Source organism: Sinohyriopsis cumingii, chromosome 18 (genome assembly GCF_028554795.1).
Source record: "Sinohyriopsis cumingii isolate HCF-2022 chromosome 18, ASM2855479v2, whole genome shotgun sequence".
Classification (NCBI taxonomy): domain Eukaryota; kingdom Metazoa; phylum Mollusca; class Bivalvia; order Unionida; family Unionidae; genus Sinohyriopsis; species Sinohyriopsis cumingii.
Window position 1 is genome coordinate 39,517,563 of NC_142978.1, and position 19,247 is coordinate 39,536,809.

At 36.3% G+C, this 19,247-nt stretch overlaps 1 protein-coding gene across 1 annotated transcript in view; it reads left to right on the forward strand.

The window, feature by feature from the left end:
* LOC149776447 (putative thioesterase PNKD) overlaps positions 1-19,247 on the forward strand; it is a 48,293-nt gene that overhangs the window by 13,449 nt on the left and 15,597 nt on the right. The window contains exons 5-9 of the mRNA XM_089940862.1: positions 3,050-3,142; positions 12,413-12,576; positions 13,331-13,417; positions 15,775-15,842; positions 18,662-18,709. Coding sequence (XP_089796988.1) covers positions 3,050-3,142; positions 12,413-12,576; positions 13,331-13,417; positions 15,775-15,842; positions 18,662-18,709 — 460 coding nt within the window. The remainder of the gene's footprint in view (positions 1-3,049; positions 3,143-12,412; positions 12,577-13,330; positions 13,418-15,774; positions 15,843-18,661; positions 18,710-19,247) is intronic.

Here is a 19,247-nt window from a genome sequence, read left to right on the forward strand (position 1 = left end):
AACACTGGTAAGCTGTATTAATAACACACAAACACTGATAAGCTGTATTAATAACACACAAACACTGATAAGCTGTATTAATCACACACAAACACTGGTAAGCTGTATTAAAAACATAAAAACACTGGTAAGCTGTATTAATAATACACAAACACTGGTAAGCTGTATTAATAATACACAAACACTGGTAAGCTGTATTAATAACACAAACACTGGTAAGCTGTATTAATAACACACAATGGTAAGCTGTATTAATAACACAAACACTGGTAAGCTGTATTAATAACACACAATGGTAAGCTGTATTAATAACACAAACACTGGTAAGCTGTATTAATAATACACAAACATTGGTAAGCTGTATTAATAACACACAAACACTGGTAAGCTGTATTAATAACACACAAACACTGAGAAGCTGTATTAATAACACAAACACTGGTAAGCTGTATTAATAACACAAACACTGGTAAGCTGTATTAATAACACACAATGGTAAGCTGTATTAATCACACACAAACACTGGTAAGCTGTATTAATAACACACAAACACTGGTAAGCTGTATTAATAATACACAAACATTGGTAAGCTGTATTAATAACACACAAACACTGGTAAGCTGTATTAATAACACACAAACACTGATAAGCTGTATTAATAACACACAAGCACTGGTAAGCTGTATTAATAACACAAAAACACTGGTAAGTGCATTTGTTTTCTTCAGCCTGTCATTTACATGTGTTGTTTTACTTGCAAGAATTCATTGATACAGTCAGACAAAACAGTTATACAGATTTTGGATAATCTTTGAGATCTGTAATTACCTTCTGTACCCCATGTAGCCCATTCACGCCTGCAAATAGTAAATAGTACTGCAAGCACTTGAGATTCAATCAGCCTACCCATCAACAGTCTTAGTACTGAAAATGATACAGAAGTTGAGGGTCAGAATTGCAAAATGATTCTGATAGTCCCTCACAGATGGGACAAATTCTCGGTGAACCGTTTTCTTGATTTTTGCCAAGGAGTTTCAGGACAATTTCAAGCAGCTGGAGTCACAGGCACTCCATCTTATCAAGAAGGACTTCTCTGTCATGCCTGACTCTTGTCACACAGCTTGCAAAGGAACAAATTTAAATCTTCATGCGCAAGAAGGACTTCTCTGTCATGCCTGACTCTTGTCAAACAGCTTGCAAAGGAACAAATTTAATCTTTCATGCGCAAGAAGGACCTCCACTTGGAAGGCTTAAAAGAGAGAGAGATTGGAGTGTAATCAGCAACTGGTGCAAAGTCAGCAGCATTGTCACTGAGTGCCTCTGTTTGTAAACTGGCTGACTTTTTTCTCTGGCTGTATTATCAAAGTCTACAACTCGATATCTGACACTTTCAAACATCATAGCAGTGGGGATATCAGTTATGTTAAACATCAATCAGACCTACTAGCCAAGTTTTACTTAAATAGGCCAAAGTCTCTCACATTGTTCCTGAAATAGAACCTTTCATGGGCTTTGACATGGCTAAATTCAGATAAATTTGAGCCTTTAGCCAAAATCTCACTGAAGCTAGAGAATGTATTTACTGATGGCTTTAGCTTCAGCATGCAGGGTGAGAGGGTTATATACCCTTTTGGTGGGTGGGAACCATCTCGAGTTCATAATGACCCTGATGATACAAGAACAGGCTGTGATCAATGGGCAATCAGATAGGCACCTTTGTTTCATAGATATGTTAAGAGAACTGACCATGCAAGATCCTTTCCACGCCCTGAAGCATTATTTGAAGCACACAGGGAAAAGTCATGGAAGAAGAAAATGACTCTTTTTTTCTTGGTGAATGTTGGAAAACAGAATATCACCCTTTAAACCCTGTCATCATTATTAAAGCTACTTTGAAGTTATAAAAGATGGGTTGTCTCATGAAGATTTCAGCTAATGAAATTTGATTGATCTCTGTGAGCCTCTCTTTAAAATGTAACCTTTGATCAAAGACATAAAAGCTGGCATGCACACTCCACCTTTTTGTGTTTTTATTTCAGGGATTTAGCTTTGTAGAGACAAGATTTGAATCTCGTGGTTCCTTCCAGTGGCTGCTACCCAGATGAGACCCAGTCGATGCTAGTATTGCCAGCTCATGGCCATAGTTTAGTGCATCCACTGGATTTGTCAATAAAATGTTTGCCAGTAATAAGAGTTAAATAATCTTCTGATCAGAGTATTAATGTCGCAGATCACTTGGTTTTTCTGCTTTCAATTTTCCAGAGCTGGTTATTTGTCCTGTTATCTGTTCTCCTAATGTTAGTGTGGTCCAGGAATGAAAAAGGTATTTAAAGGAGAAAGCAAATTGTCAGTAAATTATATTTCTCTGTGAATACTTATGCAATCTTATTACTTTAAAAACTCGCTGCCATGTGAGTATCCTCAGTTGTTATAGGGTTTAATGCCATTTTTCAGCACAAGATGGACTATACATGGCAGCCAGTATAAATAGTGGAGGAAGAACCTGGGAAAACCCTGGAAAGAACCACCAACTCAAGAGAAGCTACTGGCAAGCTTTCTCACCTACCTTCATTGTCCGAACCCAAGACTCGGACCCATGCAGATAGAGGTGAGATGGCAGTGATCCATAATGGTGAGTGCTTTAGACCACTCAGCAACTCAGGGCATGCATATCCTCAGTGATATATCACTCAACTTAAAACTAGTGATGCCTGGTGGCAGTAAGATATAAATGGCAGGAATAACTGCTCGTGATCTATATGTTACAGATAGAAAAAAATGATTTCATCTTTTTGGGAGGGCTGGATACAGTAGGTAGCAAGTGTATTTTATTAATGTTATTGTGATCGGGTTAAGTATTCTTAGAAGACCATACTTTACATAAAAACTCACTCTTCACTCTGCCTTGAGAGTTCAGGTAGAAAAAATTTCTGTTGTTTCTTATATGAACAAAAACTTACTCGAAAAATCTTGCAAAGTACGAAATTGATCTTTAAATATGGTATAGGCATGTAATTTCACTCATATTGCTTGGGAATTTATTTTGTAGGGACCATAGTGGTGGCAACTCTCAGATGAAGAATCACTACAGAGGTATCAGAATCTATGGAGGAATCCATGACGATGTTCCTGATGTTACACAGTTTGTATTTTGTTGATATAATTCCTCAGTGATACCATCTTTAAGTTAGGAGCATAAACACTACCTTGCAAATCCATTCATCTGAATTTCATTTTTATCTATATTAAAGGGTCAGACATTGTCTACCCAGATAGGTAATGGTCAGATTAGGGTGACCACATCCACCCCTTGCTTTCGGAATTGATGTCAGATATCATCCATACTTAATTTTACTGGTGATACTTGGAAGTACACTCATTTACAGACTATGCAAAAATCCTGTTTCAAGTGATATTTTCCATGCTACAGAGTGAGTTTGAAGGAGTTTCTCACACACAGGAAGTATACTCCATCTGTATTTCTAACTATTCCTTGGTCTTTTGTATCTAAGATGAAATTTTTTAAAACTCTTTCAGAACAAGCATGAGACACATGTTGGTGCTATTTTGTTATAACTGGTCACTAGTACGTTCTTTCAGCAATGCATTGTATGTTTGCAGTTAAGTTACTGGCAGAGAGTTAACTGACTAAAAAGGTCATGAAGACAATTTCTGTAGGAATTTATTTGCTTATTAAGTGTACACCTTATGGTAAATTCATGTGATGCTTTCTGGTCACTGACTCAGTAATTACAGACCATTGGGTCATGTAGAGAATTCAAGGAGTCATTATGCAGCAGGGAATAGAAATCGGGTGATAGAGATTGTATGAAACATAAAAGTCACCAGGATTTTAAATCCACTGTTCTTAGACTAGAAGAGCTTATGGTTTGGTCTGTTGCCTAGTTACCATCTCTCTGTTAGTTAAAGTTTGATATCCTGGCTACTCCTAAGCAATTCAATGGATTGCCATGAACTTTACATGCTCATTTATCCTGAGATCTAGTTTTTTGATTAAATGAAAATGGCATTGGTTGGACATTCAATGTTGCCACCACAGTGATCATTATGCATATTTTTTTTACAGTCCTACCCACTTGTATCGACATCACTTATGTTGACTAGCCGCCTATTTCAACGAAAAAGCAAAGTTCCTGTCCCTTGGTCTACTGTTACTACCAAAATTGTCATGCTCATGTCAATGTTAAGATAAAAAAAATAGGCGTACATGTCAACAAAAGCCCTTGGTCCCAGCTTGAACAAATCCTTTGTTTTGTAATCATTTGTGTCGACAAGCTGCCAGTTCCGACCCATTCTTTGTTCAACAATTAGTTGATCTTGTTGCCAGGCTTTAATTTTCGTGTCTAATTATTTATGTCAGCAGGCAGCCAGTTCCAAACTGTACTTTATTCAACAATTAGTTGATCTTGCTGGCAGGCTTTAATGTCGCGGTCGGATAAAAAAACAGACTATTGTTTGGTCCTATAAAGTTGGCCTCTTGCAGCAACTTAAGTTTTCCAAAGTGATCGGTGATTAAAACAAGTTTATTGTGTTGTGAAAGTTTCCTTTTTAGCTTTGTGTATATTTACTATGGCTACCAACGGCAGTGTAAAACGCAAATTAAATTTACAGTCTCTGGAAACTAAATATCTGGCTGTTAAGGAAGTTGAGGGTGGAGCATCTCGCATCTCTTAAATATAACACCCTGTCAGGATGGATGAAAGCAGCTGAGTCTATAAAGAAAAACTATGTTGATGGTAACTGCACTCCCCAAAGGAAGAAGCAGAAGACTGCTAAGTTTGAAGATGTGGAGGAGGCCACAGCAAAATGGTTAAATGAAACCTGCATTGCACATTCCACCTTATCCATAAATTGTGATATGATCATCGAAAAAGTGAAACTGCTACATGTATTTGTATTTTGAGAGAATTCATAACTTGTTATCTCTGTGACATATTTTAAATGTATACCACTTCAGCTGACATTGTTACAGTATTGTGTTGTAAGAATCATTTTCTTTTAATACCTCATTAGCATGTGTCAATGTATACAACATTATGCCTTCATTAATCGTATCAGCTGCATATCTCTTGTTCGCTTTTATGTACTTTTCACGATGACTTCTGTAACTAAATACATATAGTTTAAACCAACTTGTTGACAGGTTTTCATTTCCCTGTGAATAGCCCCATCCCCTTGATAGCCTCAATAATATGGGAACAGACTGACCAAAATCTTGGCCAATGTAAGTACATGTACTTGAAGCATGTAAATAACAACTATGCAACCATGTGCTAATGCTGACATTGAATATCGACACTGAATATCGTAGTGAATGTTTTTCATATCAGGATGTGACCGATGCAGTATTTTATTGTGGATTTTATTACACAAAGGTAACCAAAATGTAATTTGTCAATATACAAATGTATTTCACACTGGTTTTATCTTCATGTACTCAAAATTTCCATTGTTTTCTTTAAGTGTAAATGCTACTCACTGACAACAGGTCACCCCTTACTGATGAACTTAACTTGTATCTGTTTTTCAGACCCACCCCCAACACTTATCTTGACATCCGCCTATGTCGACAATATTTCCTCAGGCCCGAGGATGTCGACATAAATGGGAAGGACTGTATTATTACTCTTGCTTGGAAAATGATATCAACATAAGATTTTTGCTACAAGACTTCTTATGATGTCTAGTTGGTCCTAAATAAAAATGGTGTACATCTGTTGTCCAGTATTGCCTCCATGCCAACCATTTTGTAATAGCTAATCCCCCAGAACAGAAAATCATATCAGCTTGGGGTTTTCAGCAGAAAACTTTTTATTATTACTAGCTGGTCTTAAAAAATAAGGATTTAGATCTTACATCCACTATGGTCATCATGGAAATCTTGTTATTTCACTTCTCCTCGGTGGAAAGTCATATTGACATGATTCTACCAGAAGGCTCTCCTATAATAATTGGGTTGTTTCTAAATGAAAATGGTGTAAATCGGACTTCCAGTAAGGCTGCCATGGTGGCAATTTCAAACTTCTTGTTATTGCTACTCTTTCTAGATGGATGGTCATGTCACATGGGGTTTCACCAAGAGACTTCTAAACTCTGGTTGGTCCTAAATGAAAATGGTGCATTACATCTGATAGGGCTTCCGCAGTGGTTATTTGAAAAGTTTGGTTCTATGCAGAAATATTAAACATGGTTTGATAAAGAAGAAATGGTGTTGTTTTGAAATAATGAAAATTCTGGTTGGTGGAGCATCAGTCCCTTTTTTCCCAGGTCATTTGGCACCTTCTCAGTGATGCTGCTTATGAACGTCCACTGGATCCGCAGGTAAAAAAAATACCCAGTCAGCTTTGCCTGGGCACATGGAGTGACAACTCCAATCTGTATCTTTCTTTTGAGTTGGAAGCTGCGTCACTTACCGTGGGAGACCAGCGATGGGCCTTCTCTGAGGTATGAGGATTTGACTCCCACCACTTTGAACCTATTCTTAGGTATTATGATGGGATAACATATTTAAAGAAGAAATACATTTTTTTAATAAAATATGTTTCTTTAACAATACTTCTTGATCATATGGATACACTTTGTCACCTATAAATCCTAACAGCAGAGAGTGCATTCTATTCCAGTAGTAACTCTAGTATGGATTGGATTGGGCAATAATCCCTGTATCCAATGGGAGATCACTCTAATGTCTCCCACCTATGGTAACCAGTGGTGGCAAACAGATTTTGGCTTTTTCATAGCTAGAATTTAACCTGCATTTGCAAGGTTGTGATTGTACTCCAGATAATTTATATCAATTTAAGATGAAAATAATGTTTTGTGTCAAGCTTAGATATCATTGACAAAGCTGTTTATTTTTTTTATTTTTTTCTCAGAATATGTCACCTATCATGATATATCAAGTCTTCCCTTATTAAAAAATAACAAAGGAAACTCAGAAGAAATCACCTTTCATGTTTCGTTATCATTGAATGTCATTGGAGTCATGAGAGATTAATCCTTGTGGCATACTAGCATTCCATGAACTGGTTGAAGCAATTTCTTTTTCTACCAGTCAACAGATAGCTGAGGATGCAAGATTATAAATACATTTTCATACTCAAGTCATGACTGAACTAAAAATTGTGACTGATTATTGGTTATTGATTTGATATTAGCCCATCAGCTATCATAAGTATGAATAGTGCGCAAAAATGTTTTTATCCTCTTGGATCATGGCCCCAGTTCCACAAAATATTTTTATTTTAATTCTTAAAATTGAGATTTCATTGCTGCCAAAATAAGAAAAAGAAAGATAGTTTTAAAAAATATTAAATTTTTGTTGTGTATAGAGAAGCTGGGTTGTGGTCTGTAATCTTCAGCACATGTATGTACATTGATGTCATAACCAAAATTATGGACACCTGAACTGACCTTTTCTTCTTGCATTACAAAATAAAGACACAAGCTGTCATTTGCTGGATCATGAGGGAAGAGGCTTAGCCCAAGTGTTCAGAATTCTTCCCGAATGTTCAAATAAAATGTTTACACACAATGAAAATGATGTATTCTTACATAGATAATTACAAAGTGCGACATTTATGTACAAATTCTTACAAAAGGGAGATCATTGCTTACATCTTGTACAAATAATTACAAAAAGTGTGTTTATTGATTACATCATTTATGTACAAATATTTACAAAACAGGAGGCTAATGTGTGTATCAGTTACATAAATATACAGAAGGCAGATTAATGTTTGCATAATTTATATTGTAATTACTTCCAAAAGGAAGATTACAGGGTACATCAGTTATATGCTAAATACATACAAAAGGTTGATCAGTGTTCCACTGAGCATGGAGGCATTGGCCATGAAGATTCCAGCAGGAACCAAAGCTACTATAGTGGCCTTGGTCATATAACTAGATTTAATTAAATGTCAGTCGTATTTCTTGCAGGTTATCTATAGATGTTTACAGGCATGCAGATACTTTGGTGGAGAGCGTTTTTAATTGTACTAAGCTGAGACATCTCTCATTAGCTGACACACATGTGCTACCTGCAGTTACAGTGTGATATAATGGCTGTCACTGGGAACGAGGAAATCAAGAACTAATACATAAAACGTGAGACAAACCAGACAGCCATCCCAATTCCAAAGGAGATGCTCAAAGTCATCACCCTCTATATGTAAGAAGCATCCATGAAACAATATCTGCTTTAGAAAGTATGAGGAATAAGGTGTATGATCAAGCACATAAACATAATCATAATTTTCATTTTGAACATTCACTCAAGATTGTTACCAGTGATGGATTTTAGTGGAACCAGAATTCTTGCTTTGATTCCTATGATGGGCATTATTTAACGGGCACATGACCATATTGACGTAATCCTTGGCATCCACATCTTGTGGCAGCACCAGCTCAGGCATATTTATGATCTTGATTGAAATCATATATAGGGGGGCGTACATGCTAGCACCAGCTTTGGAAATCCTGGATTTCAGCATAACTTTTTACTGTTGTTTCCTGGGCATCCGCATAAGACCTAACACATCTGATGAGCTTGTCCACATAGCTTTTTGTTCTCACATCTTGTGTGATATTTGCTGACCTTGGAGACCCTTACCACTTCTTGATGGTTTGCATATCTTTAAGGTTGTGATTGCTGCTTCAATATATGGTTTCCTTACTGCATTATCACCACTGTTTGGCAGAGCTTTTGGTTTATGTACTTTTAAGGTAGCAGCTGCAGAGTAAATGTAATATTTTCTGTCCACACTGTGGTTGCCAGTTGACCCTTGACCCTGTTTGCTGCCATGTTTAGGTCAGCATTGTCCATCATGTCTTTGGCCTATGACACCATATAGTGACCTATTTGTCTACATAACCTTGTTGTTGCCATTTCACCCATCCAGATGAAGTTGTTTTTGAGCTATATTTGTGTAATTGATGATGACGTACTTTCTCTTTTCAGCATCTTTGTCATGGGCATACTTTGTGTCTGCATCTTGATGGTGGATGTATTGTTTTGTGGCAGTATTGTTGGGTTGAAGGAGTCCAGTTTTGTTGCATTTCTTGCCAGCTGGCAGCCTTCTGGGTCTACAGTTGATCAGATAGTTTGCCACCATTATGCATTGTGCAGCAGCACACTTTGTGTCAGATTGTTATTAGGCACCTTCAGAATCTCAGTGGTTGCATGGCAATTGATTGGTCTATTCCTGGACAGGGAGTGGTTGAGTTGGTGAGTGGATGTGGTTGAGTTGATGAATGGAAGGGTCAGTAAGTTGATGAATGGAAGGGTCAACAAGTTGCAAGCAACAAGGCATGTAACAAGTTTGTGTGACAGCACAAGGCCATATAAATCAAAGAGTAGGTGGTTTGAAATTACCCAGAACACCACCCAGTGAGTCCTGTTGTACTGTGAGGTGCTGACCTTAGCAATTCTGCCCATATGCTTGTTGTGCCCAGGTAGGCACTCCCGAATGTCTCACGTGTATGCCTGTTTACTGCTTCAGAGGCCTGGAAAGATGAAGCACATCACTTGACATTTCATTGATTGGCAGCCAGTAGTGCTTCCCGTAGACTTTTGGGCAGCCTGGTGACCAGCCATGCCAACCACAAAGGGTTCCCACATTCTCTGGTCAATAGGGTTGGGACTCCTGCTGCCTTGACAACAATTACTAGGGAAGGGTTGAGGGCTAGCATTTGTAAGATGCCACCTTCTTTTTGCATAGCCTTTACAGCTGCAGTGGAAAAATTAAAGTCAACACCATGCTTAGCCTTCCATAATGCTAAAGGAGCTTGTTGGACATAATCACCTCAATGCTTGATGCAACGTGGTAGCCCAGGCCAAGGAGGCTACCTCCTCCTGCCCCATTAAAAGAGTCTGCATGTTCAACATGGTGATGTCCATATGGTAAGCTTGTGTGGTAATAAAAAAGATCAAATTATTTTGAATACTCACCATACTGACACCACCAGGGTTGTGATCTAACATTGGACCTCCTTTTTGATGGTATTGATCTTGTAGGCATCTACCAGTGTTGAAGGAAGACACAAGCAGGTTGTTGATCAGAAGGCTGCCAAATTGCTCAGCGTAAAAGTTGGGACAGCTGTAGTAGATCTGTAGCAATGCCAGCAAGATCTCCAGGTTGTGACCATGAGGAACTTCAAGCGATGTATGCAAGACATGTCAAATACCAGCTGCATTGAGCTCACTGCTCACTGAGACCATCATGGTAATGCAAGGCATCATCTACTTCTTGATAACCTGCCAGCATGTTTTCACTGTCACTAGTCACCTCTGCTGTTGTGGTGTGTTCTCTGCTCCATTTAATTCTTGCATCTTCTGAGGCTGCCCATTTTTTTTCAATTTCATACAGAATTTTGTTCCCTTCCTTGTCAGTACCTCCACTGAGACCTTTGAAATCAAACCATGCACAGTCCTGCTGCATCATTTTGCATCTTGAGGGATTTATAGTATTGCAGAATTGTGGTCGCTAACATCATATTCAATTTATTCATAAGCTTCTTAACCTCTTCTGTAAGCACAGGTTTTCTGGCGGCCACAATAAACTTCCTTCTTCAGCTAGCATGTCTGCCACTTTTATCTGCTCCTGCCTGGGCAGCCCATACTTTCCATTTATTGTGTTGACTGTTCTTATAAACTGCAACCTTGCCTGGTTTACTGCCTTTCTTGCTTCAGTTACCTCACTGTACACCCATTTCCTCCAGTTTTCCTGATGGCACACAGCCATTGCTTTCATGTAACAGCATTTGTTCCAATTTTTCATGGATAGTGGCTGCAACCACACAGCTCACATTTCAAAGATAATAGTGGTGGCCCTTTTGTGTAAACAATTTTGTCTGGGTAGACATTTCTGACATATATATAGGTGGGAACACCTGCATCACCAGCATCATGATGGATTCTTCTCACACCTCCTTGATGGCCCACTTCATTTCCTTAACAGTTATTTAGTGAATGTGTACAAAAAAGGAGATTAATGTGTGTATTGACTATTTTTTCAATACTTATAAAAAGAATAATTTACAAAGTGTACTGAAGCAGTACATGCACGTTTTAAGTACAGTTGACACAATGAAACTTCATGGATTGAGCCATCTAATATCAGCCCGATCATGCAAGAATAAAGGCATAAGAATATGTCAGATATGTAGTGTGTTATACAAATAAAAGTCAGTTTTTTCAGTTTGAAATCTAAAGCTTGTTTTCTGGTTTAGCTTCTATGACCAGTTGATGTCATCCAGTAGTTAATATTATATGTGGTTTGTTTTGCCAAGTCCATATTTTTTAAAATAAAATAAGCAACCTGGTCTTTAAGGATCATATGCAGTTTTAATCATGTTTATCGTTGGCTTGTGTGTATTGTACATATGTTGTGACCATTATTAGATCATAACAAATCCTATTACACACAGCAGATGCCAAATACATTTACTTTTCTACATTTGTTAAACTACATTTCTGTAGACCACTCTGGTGGCCTTAAAGGTTAGGGCATCTGCCTCAAATGCAGGAGGTCATGGGTTCGAACCTCAGCCAAGTCATGCCAAAGACATAAAAATGTACTAGCAATTGCATCCTCTTAGTACTCAGCATTAGGAGGATAGTGTTAGGAATGGTTGGCCTGGTGTCAGGATAATGTGACTGGGTGGGACCTGATACTGTATGTCAGTAGAATGATGCCTCAGTACTAGACATCACTATAAACTTCCACATTGAAGACATTGTAGCAATTTGACTGAAAGTTGTTAAAGCTATGGAAAAAATCCAAATCACACACCCACACACACACATTTATGTAAATAATAAGTAAAATACTTATTTCTGATGACTATACAGTATTAAAAAATGATGGCTCATGTTCTTTACACTTTTCTCTTCTCTTAATTCATTTGAACCACGGTTGCTTAGTTGGAAGAGTGTCAGACTCATAATCCAAGATTCATGGGTTTGATACCTGCTCATGCCAGCCAGGTTCAACTGCATCAGCATGTCATTTAGAAGGGCACTTTGCTCTCATTTTCTTGGCATGATATTACAAATAAGGAAGGGAGTTGTAGTGGTTTGGTGGTTAGGGTACCCTTTGTGGGACTGAAATGGTGTGGATTCGAATCCTACCATTGGAGCAGCCAGGTTCAGTTACCAAGGTGTGTACTTGACAAGGCACTTTCTCCAACTGCTGTGATGATAATTAACCTGTTTGTGTTACTATGCTGTAAAGCTTCAAACCAAATCAATAATGTGTTAAAAGTGCCATTAAAACCAACAAAATCTCATTTTTTTAAAATGTTGTTGTACACTTGGTATTAAGTAATTAATAACTGCAGTAGGGAAAGAAACTTTTAAAAAAAATTACATTACAACCCTTCTTTGCAGCAGTGTGACAGATCATGATGTCCTTGAATTTGGGCGCTTGAAGTTTCATGTGGTATTTACACCAGGCCACACAGAGGGTCATGTAGTGTACATGTTAGATGGCTCCCCCTTTGGAGCCCCAGACAGCATGTTTTCCGGTGATCACTTATTTCTCTCTGGTTGTGGTGAGTATGCAATATAATGCACATTTCCATGGAAGCAGAAAATATGACTGTGCAGAATAAATGATGAATTTGTTAGGGTTATTAGTGAATAAGGGACAAATGTAAGAAGCACAGCCATTTACAATTTGTTGTCATCACTGCTTCAACTGGTGCTTTTAGAGAATTTTCAAGATGTTCCATCCCAACATATCAGACTTAATGTACATGTAAATTAGTGTAATAACTCAAATGCAAAACAAACTTTAAACATCACGTTTTCAGTCTTAGATGCGTTATACAACTGATGATTTGCAGTTGATAGAGTTGTAACAATTCCATGGAGTTATCTCCCCTTCGTAAATGATGACCAGGATCTGTATTGCAATTTAATAACTGTTTACCAGATCTTTACACCTTGGAAGCATTTCCTGATATTTCAGTTTGTTTAATCATATCAATGGGATGACATCTCATACATTTGTGCTGTACTTTCACTAAGTCACATGTTATATTGAGATTATAACAAATGTGTTATATTGAGAATATAACACCAATGTAAAATTAATTACACATTTGTGATATGTTGAGAATATAACTTGTGAAGTCATAAAATATAAGGTTAATTTTAACAACAGATCATTATTTTGTTACATGATGAATAAAATATTTATGTTTATTTGATATCAAATACATGAATCTCTTAAGGTCAGACATAGAAATGTATTCCTTTGTTTACAAAATGAATGCTAATTCAAAACCCTGTATTTAATTGCAGGCCGAATGTTTGAGATGCCAGCAAGTGTTATGCTCCGATCCCTTGATAAAGTCTCACAGATGAAACCCAACACGCTTATATGGCCAGGTATGTTTGGATTGCACCATAAACCAACAGAATTGTCAGACATTTATGATCACATATATGCATGTAAAAATTTAATTAATTGTTATAGAAACTGACTGCCGTTGGAGAGGCCTTTTGTTGACATTAACCTTTTAAACGTCTTTACATTATTGTTTTTATTCTGCATGTTTTTAGGAGGTGGATGATGGTGGGGTCAGTAGTTTCAGTGACTTTTATAACATAACATTTACCTTTATTACAGGAGCCCCAAGTGGCCAAGTGGTCTAAAGCGCTTTCTGTTACGGATCACTGCCATCTCACCTCTGTCTGCGTGGGTTCGAGTCTCCGATTCAGCCAATGTGGGTATGTGAGAAAGCTTGCCAGTAGCTTCTCGTGGGTCGGTGGTTCTTCCCGGGGTTTTCCCGGGTTCTTCCTCCACCATTAATACTGGCTGCCATGTATAGCCTATCGTGTGCTGAAAAATGGCATTAAACCCCACAACAACAACAACAACCATTATTACATGATGTAACTTAATATTGTCATTTTGCAAATTCATAGAGTAATATTAAGTCCTTAACGTTATGTGATAAATAGAATCTTAAACTCATGTTCTTTTGATGGGAAATTTATGAAACTGGTTGAATAATGCTATAGCACTCATTACATGCTGATTGTGTTAGGTGAAGCATTATTTAAAATCACTTCTTTTAAATTTAATAATTGTGTTAAATTATCTATGTACTGTGTACTATATACTTTTAATGTTGAGGTGGGTTTTGGGTTGAGAACCCTACATCTGGCAAGACTAAACCAAGGATTATGGTGATATGAAATGAGGTCATTGTCATGGGTGCTGTCTAGGCCATGAAGCCATGTGTGACAATCAATATACAGACTTGTAAATTGTATGAACTTTATTGTGAAGCATACGTAGAAATATAAAAGTGGAAAACTGTTGACATTCATTATATAATTATCTCACCTTACTCAGATAAACATGAGGCAAACGTCATGTAATATTAATAAAACAGAATTTACAGAGGACAGTCAAATCTGTAAATAGCAGCAAAAATGCCCTATGCACACAGGTGACCTCATTTCATGTTTACCTTTTTAAATTGGAGTTTCAAGAAATACTGTGCACTGAATATCATTGTTATTATTATTCTTGCTAGTAGTATTAGTAGTGTTGTATTATCAAGATTGTTTATGTGCACTGTTCAGTAAAAAATTTTAAAAAATGAATTCTGTTCCAAATTTTTGTTCCACAAAAGATTGCTGTATCCTGTACCCTATAAGTTAAATTATAACAGGTTCAAAGTAATCACAGATCTTTGTTTTGTGCACCTTGATTTACAACTTACATATGACTGAAAAATGAGGACTGGCTTGTATAAATTAAGTTTGGTAATTCTGTTCATGCTTAGATCAAGACAGATGCCTTATGTGAGAGGCCTGTGATGAACAGGGAATCAAAAGAATCCACATATGGATATTCTTTGTGACTCATAAACCGTAACTTCACCTGCCTTTACAGACAAGTTTTAAATACAGAATGCGCCGACCCTAATGAAAGGGATATAACTAATATCTTAGTTCAAAGGCAGACAGATGAAAATATTGAAGAATACATGTCACACTAACATAAAAGGCAACTTTTCTTGACTACTTTTCCCCACTATCCAGTAAACTAATTGCTTTGACCCTCAACCCTCGTGACAAAAACGGCCTCACTTTGAAATTTGACTTGTTGACACTTTTGAGTTACGTTTTGAAATGTGATTGGAATATGGTGTGTACAAGAAAGATAAGAAATGTTTGCACACAAGTTCCTATGATATTTCCTGTATCTTAACAATTCTTTCTTCATAAAGTAAACATTTAATTTACTTAGACTGATTGGTCACTGTAAATATGCTTCAGTGACAACTTAAGGCAGGAGGAAAAGAATGTATGGTTCGGAAACACCTGGCTATTGAATTCAGAAAGCAGGTGACAGTTATATAATATCTCTAGGGGAAATTTGCAGTGGGAGAGAATTAGAATAGCCATTCTGAACAGGTGACCACTAAGTTGACAGTTATGACAGGTTTGACCAGTGGTTCCCAAACATTTTTGGGCCACCGCCCCCTTGTTTATCCTCAGCACAATGTCACACCCACCTTACCCTGTAACAAGCATTATTCAGCATTAGCACCCCCCTCAGTAATCCCACCACCCATAAGGGCACGGTACTGCCCACTTTGGGAACCACTGGGTTTGACTGTTATGTTATTATCTTCATGAAGAAAGTTTCAGGTAAATTTTCCAATTCTTTAACAGAGTAATAAGTTGATGAGAATGCCCTAATTATCCCAAGTTGTGTTTTATTGCAGGACACGAGTATGCTAGGGAGAACCTAGAGTTTGCTTGCCATTTAGAACCCAACAACAAAGCTGCACAGGTAAAACATTTGGACTGCTGTATTTAGTTAAGGGGGAGGAACAACACCAAGAATTGAAATGCCCACAGACAAAAACCAAACTGTAAATAATAAATCTAGGGCTAAAAGTTCTGGAATAGAGTCAGAAGTTTAACTGCTTATTTCTGGAACATTACAACAATTGCTATGAGGTTGGAACATTGTGCCATTCCTGTGTTTTTAGTTTACCCAGCTACAGCTAAGAAATACAATTAAAATTTGATTGGAAGTGAACAGACTAGAGTTGGTACAAAACACAGTTAGTGTTCATAGGATATGCCAAGAAACAGCTGACAGTATTTTGTGATACTGAATTGGATCGGGCATACAAGGGCTGTGACTCTGTATTAAAGAGCAAATTACTGTAAGGGAGACATTTTAGATTAGTTGATAAAGAATTGGACTCGTAATCCAAGAGTTGTGGGTTTGATACCTGCCTAGGACAGTCTGGATCAGCTGCCATGGTGCATCATCAGGAAAGGCAGGTAGCTCCCATTTCCTTCACATGACATAGCCAGTAATGTGTTAAATGTGCCATGAAACCCAGCAAAACAAGGAATATCCTTTCCCACACAGTAGTTTCAGTTCTCAAACATGATACATGGCATTATCATTAAGGTCTCTGGAGAGAAAAAAAAATTATCCAAGGGTTGTGGTTTAAACACTCACCCAGATCTGCTGCCTGCCTCTGTATGCCCTTGGGAAAGGCATTTAGCTCCATTTTCCTCCACATGATATAGCCAGTAAATTTTTTTAACAATGTAAATTAAATATAATAGGGTGCATTTATGGTCCAACTTCGCAGTTTCACATTATATTATAATTAGTGTTTGCTTGACTTGATGTTGTTGTGGATGATGAATGTGATGTATGTTAAATATTGTCTAAATGGGTATACTTCTGGTTAAAATGGCACTTTTCAGTGTTCCTGTACCATTTCGTCATCAAACTCATAACATAAGCATGTGCCTATGACATAATAGAGTACCAGTTTGGACTCTTATTGGTATTATGACATAAATTTATCCATGAAAATGTATTTTTTTTTTACAGATTATAGGGCTGTATAGAGGGTAAAGTGAACCTATCCTTTATAAAAATGCTACATTTATCAATGATTTACAGTATGTGTTTTGAAGCAAATTATGTCCTTCCTTTATTTTTATGGGTCTCAGTGTTTGTGGTTTTTTAAAAAGAAAAGACATTTTTGTGGATTTGCATTTGATAGCTTGCATATTTGTAGATAATTCATTTTTGTGGATTAACTTCTATGAATACCCCAAATGTAGAATACAGATAAGAGCAAAACTTTGTTTACAACAAATGGTAGTCACTTCAATGGTTAAAACAATGTTACAACCAGTTTAATGCATAAATCAAGCACCTGTCATCTCAGTCACTTATAGTCAACATCAAAGGTAGTTGAAGCAGCCAGCAGCGTTAATCTAATTGGTTATTGAAGTACATTTGTAAGATCTCTTCATTAAAATAAAGTTCTACAGTCTATTTTTGACAATGATGGTATTGAAATAGTGACTTAAGAGTGGCAAAATTCAATCTTAGATCTCTGTCAGGTTGGATAATGTCATCATTCCACATGTGAACCATACATGTGACTAGCTGCACTTTGTGCAGTTAGCAAGCACTGTCATCATTTTAGCATGAAGATTCTAACTAAATTGGAAAACAATGGAAACACTCCTTTGTTTGAGCCTGTCTTGTGTAAAATCAGCAACTAGATTTAAAAGTAATTTAGAGACAGAGAAAATTTAAAATCACATTTTCTCAACTGGTATGCTAAATAAGTCATACAGACCTTAAAACCTCATCAATAAAGCTGATTCATGCTGAATGGATAATTGTAACTCATGTGAAAGACTAATTATCCACGGCTTTGAGAATGATGGACTTATTTAATTCAATATTTTCAGGATTATTTTCCTGACATATATTTGTGTACCAGTAGACTTGATTGACTTGAGGTAGATTCAGACAGTTTAAAAAAGAAATCAGTGATGTGTGGGATTCAGTATTCTGCTGTAATTAGTTTGTATACATAGTGTTTCATTATTAATTATGCTTCATAGTTTTAGTATTTTATTATAAAGTCATGTTGGTTGCTCAATAAGATAAAGGTATGCATGACTATAATTAATTAATTTTCATTAAGACTAATTAAAGTGATCTAATTAAGAATTTGTATCATCTACTATTCTTTCCTTCAATTTCATAAATACTGAGTACTACTTTATGCTATTTTTTGTTTCTCTCTATCCTTGTCTCATCTTATTAATGATTGAAGGCATTAATTAAGTAGAAATTACAGTTAATGGGTGTCATTATATATACCTTGAAACAATAAAGAAATGCATTATAATTCTTTTTTTAAAAAAGGGTCAAATAAAGCAAACACATGAGAAAGTTAATATTTGATTACTAGATTACATAAATGACATTGATTATAAAATAGATTTGTTGATCTCATGGAATGAAGCATAGTAAGGGTGGGGGGCTGCTTCAACATATGTGGCTAATTTTTCTTTTTGTGTCTTTAAATTCATGGTTTGGAATAACTATAAATCCACAAAAATTGTTACCCCACAAAAGTTTGTGATATTACAGTAGCTGATAGCCTGGTAGATTGTGTGATATTACAGTAGCTGATATCCTGGTAGATTGTGTGGTATTACAGTAGCTGATATCCTGGTAGATTGTGTGATATTACAGTAGCTGATAGCATGGTAGATTGTTCTCATTGAGTATTTTGGTTTAAATGATGTTTTTACTTTCATTTGTTACAGAGAAAATGGGCCTGGGTGAAACAACAGAGACAAAAAAAACTATGCACTGTAAGTTTTAAATCATTACTTGTTTGTTTTTGTTGCAACTTTACAATATTTGTTTTGTGTTATGTGAGGAAAGTGTGCTTTAACAAAGCTTATAAATGGTAACAAAAGTAAATAATAATAATAATAATAATAATAATAATAATAATATTATTATTATTATTATTGCTGCTTATTATTATTATTGTTGCTATTATTATTATTATTATTATTATTATTATCATTATTATTATCATTATTATTATTATTATACACTTTTTAATTAAATTCCATTTTAGCTAGTAAAAATGTGTTACTTTTAAGTACAGAATGTCATTGTTACCATGTTAATTTAATATGATTATTGCAATTATCAACTTTTTCATTTTACTACTCTTTGATAGAACCAATTAATGTATGTGTATATGTGGTCTTAATGTTAATGAGGAGCTGGGTTCACAAACAATTGCAATATTTATGTTGTTAATGATGCCATTTTAAGTTGATCAATTACAGCATGGTACCTTTTCTGTTATTTCTATTGAAGACAGGTACATTTCCA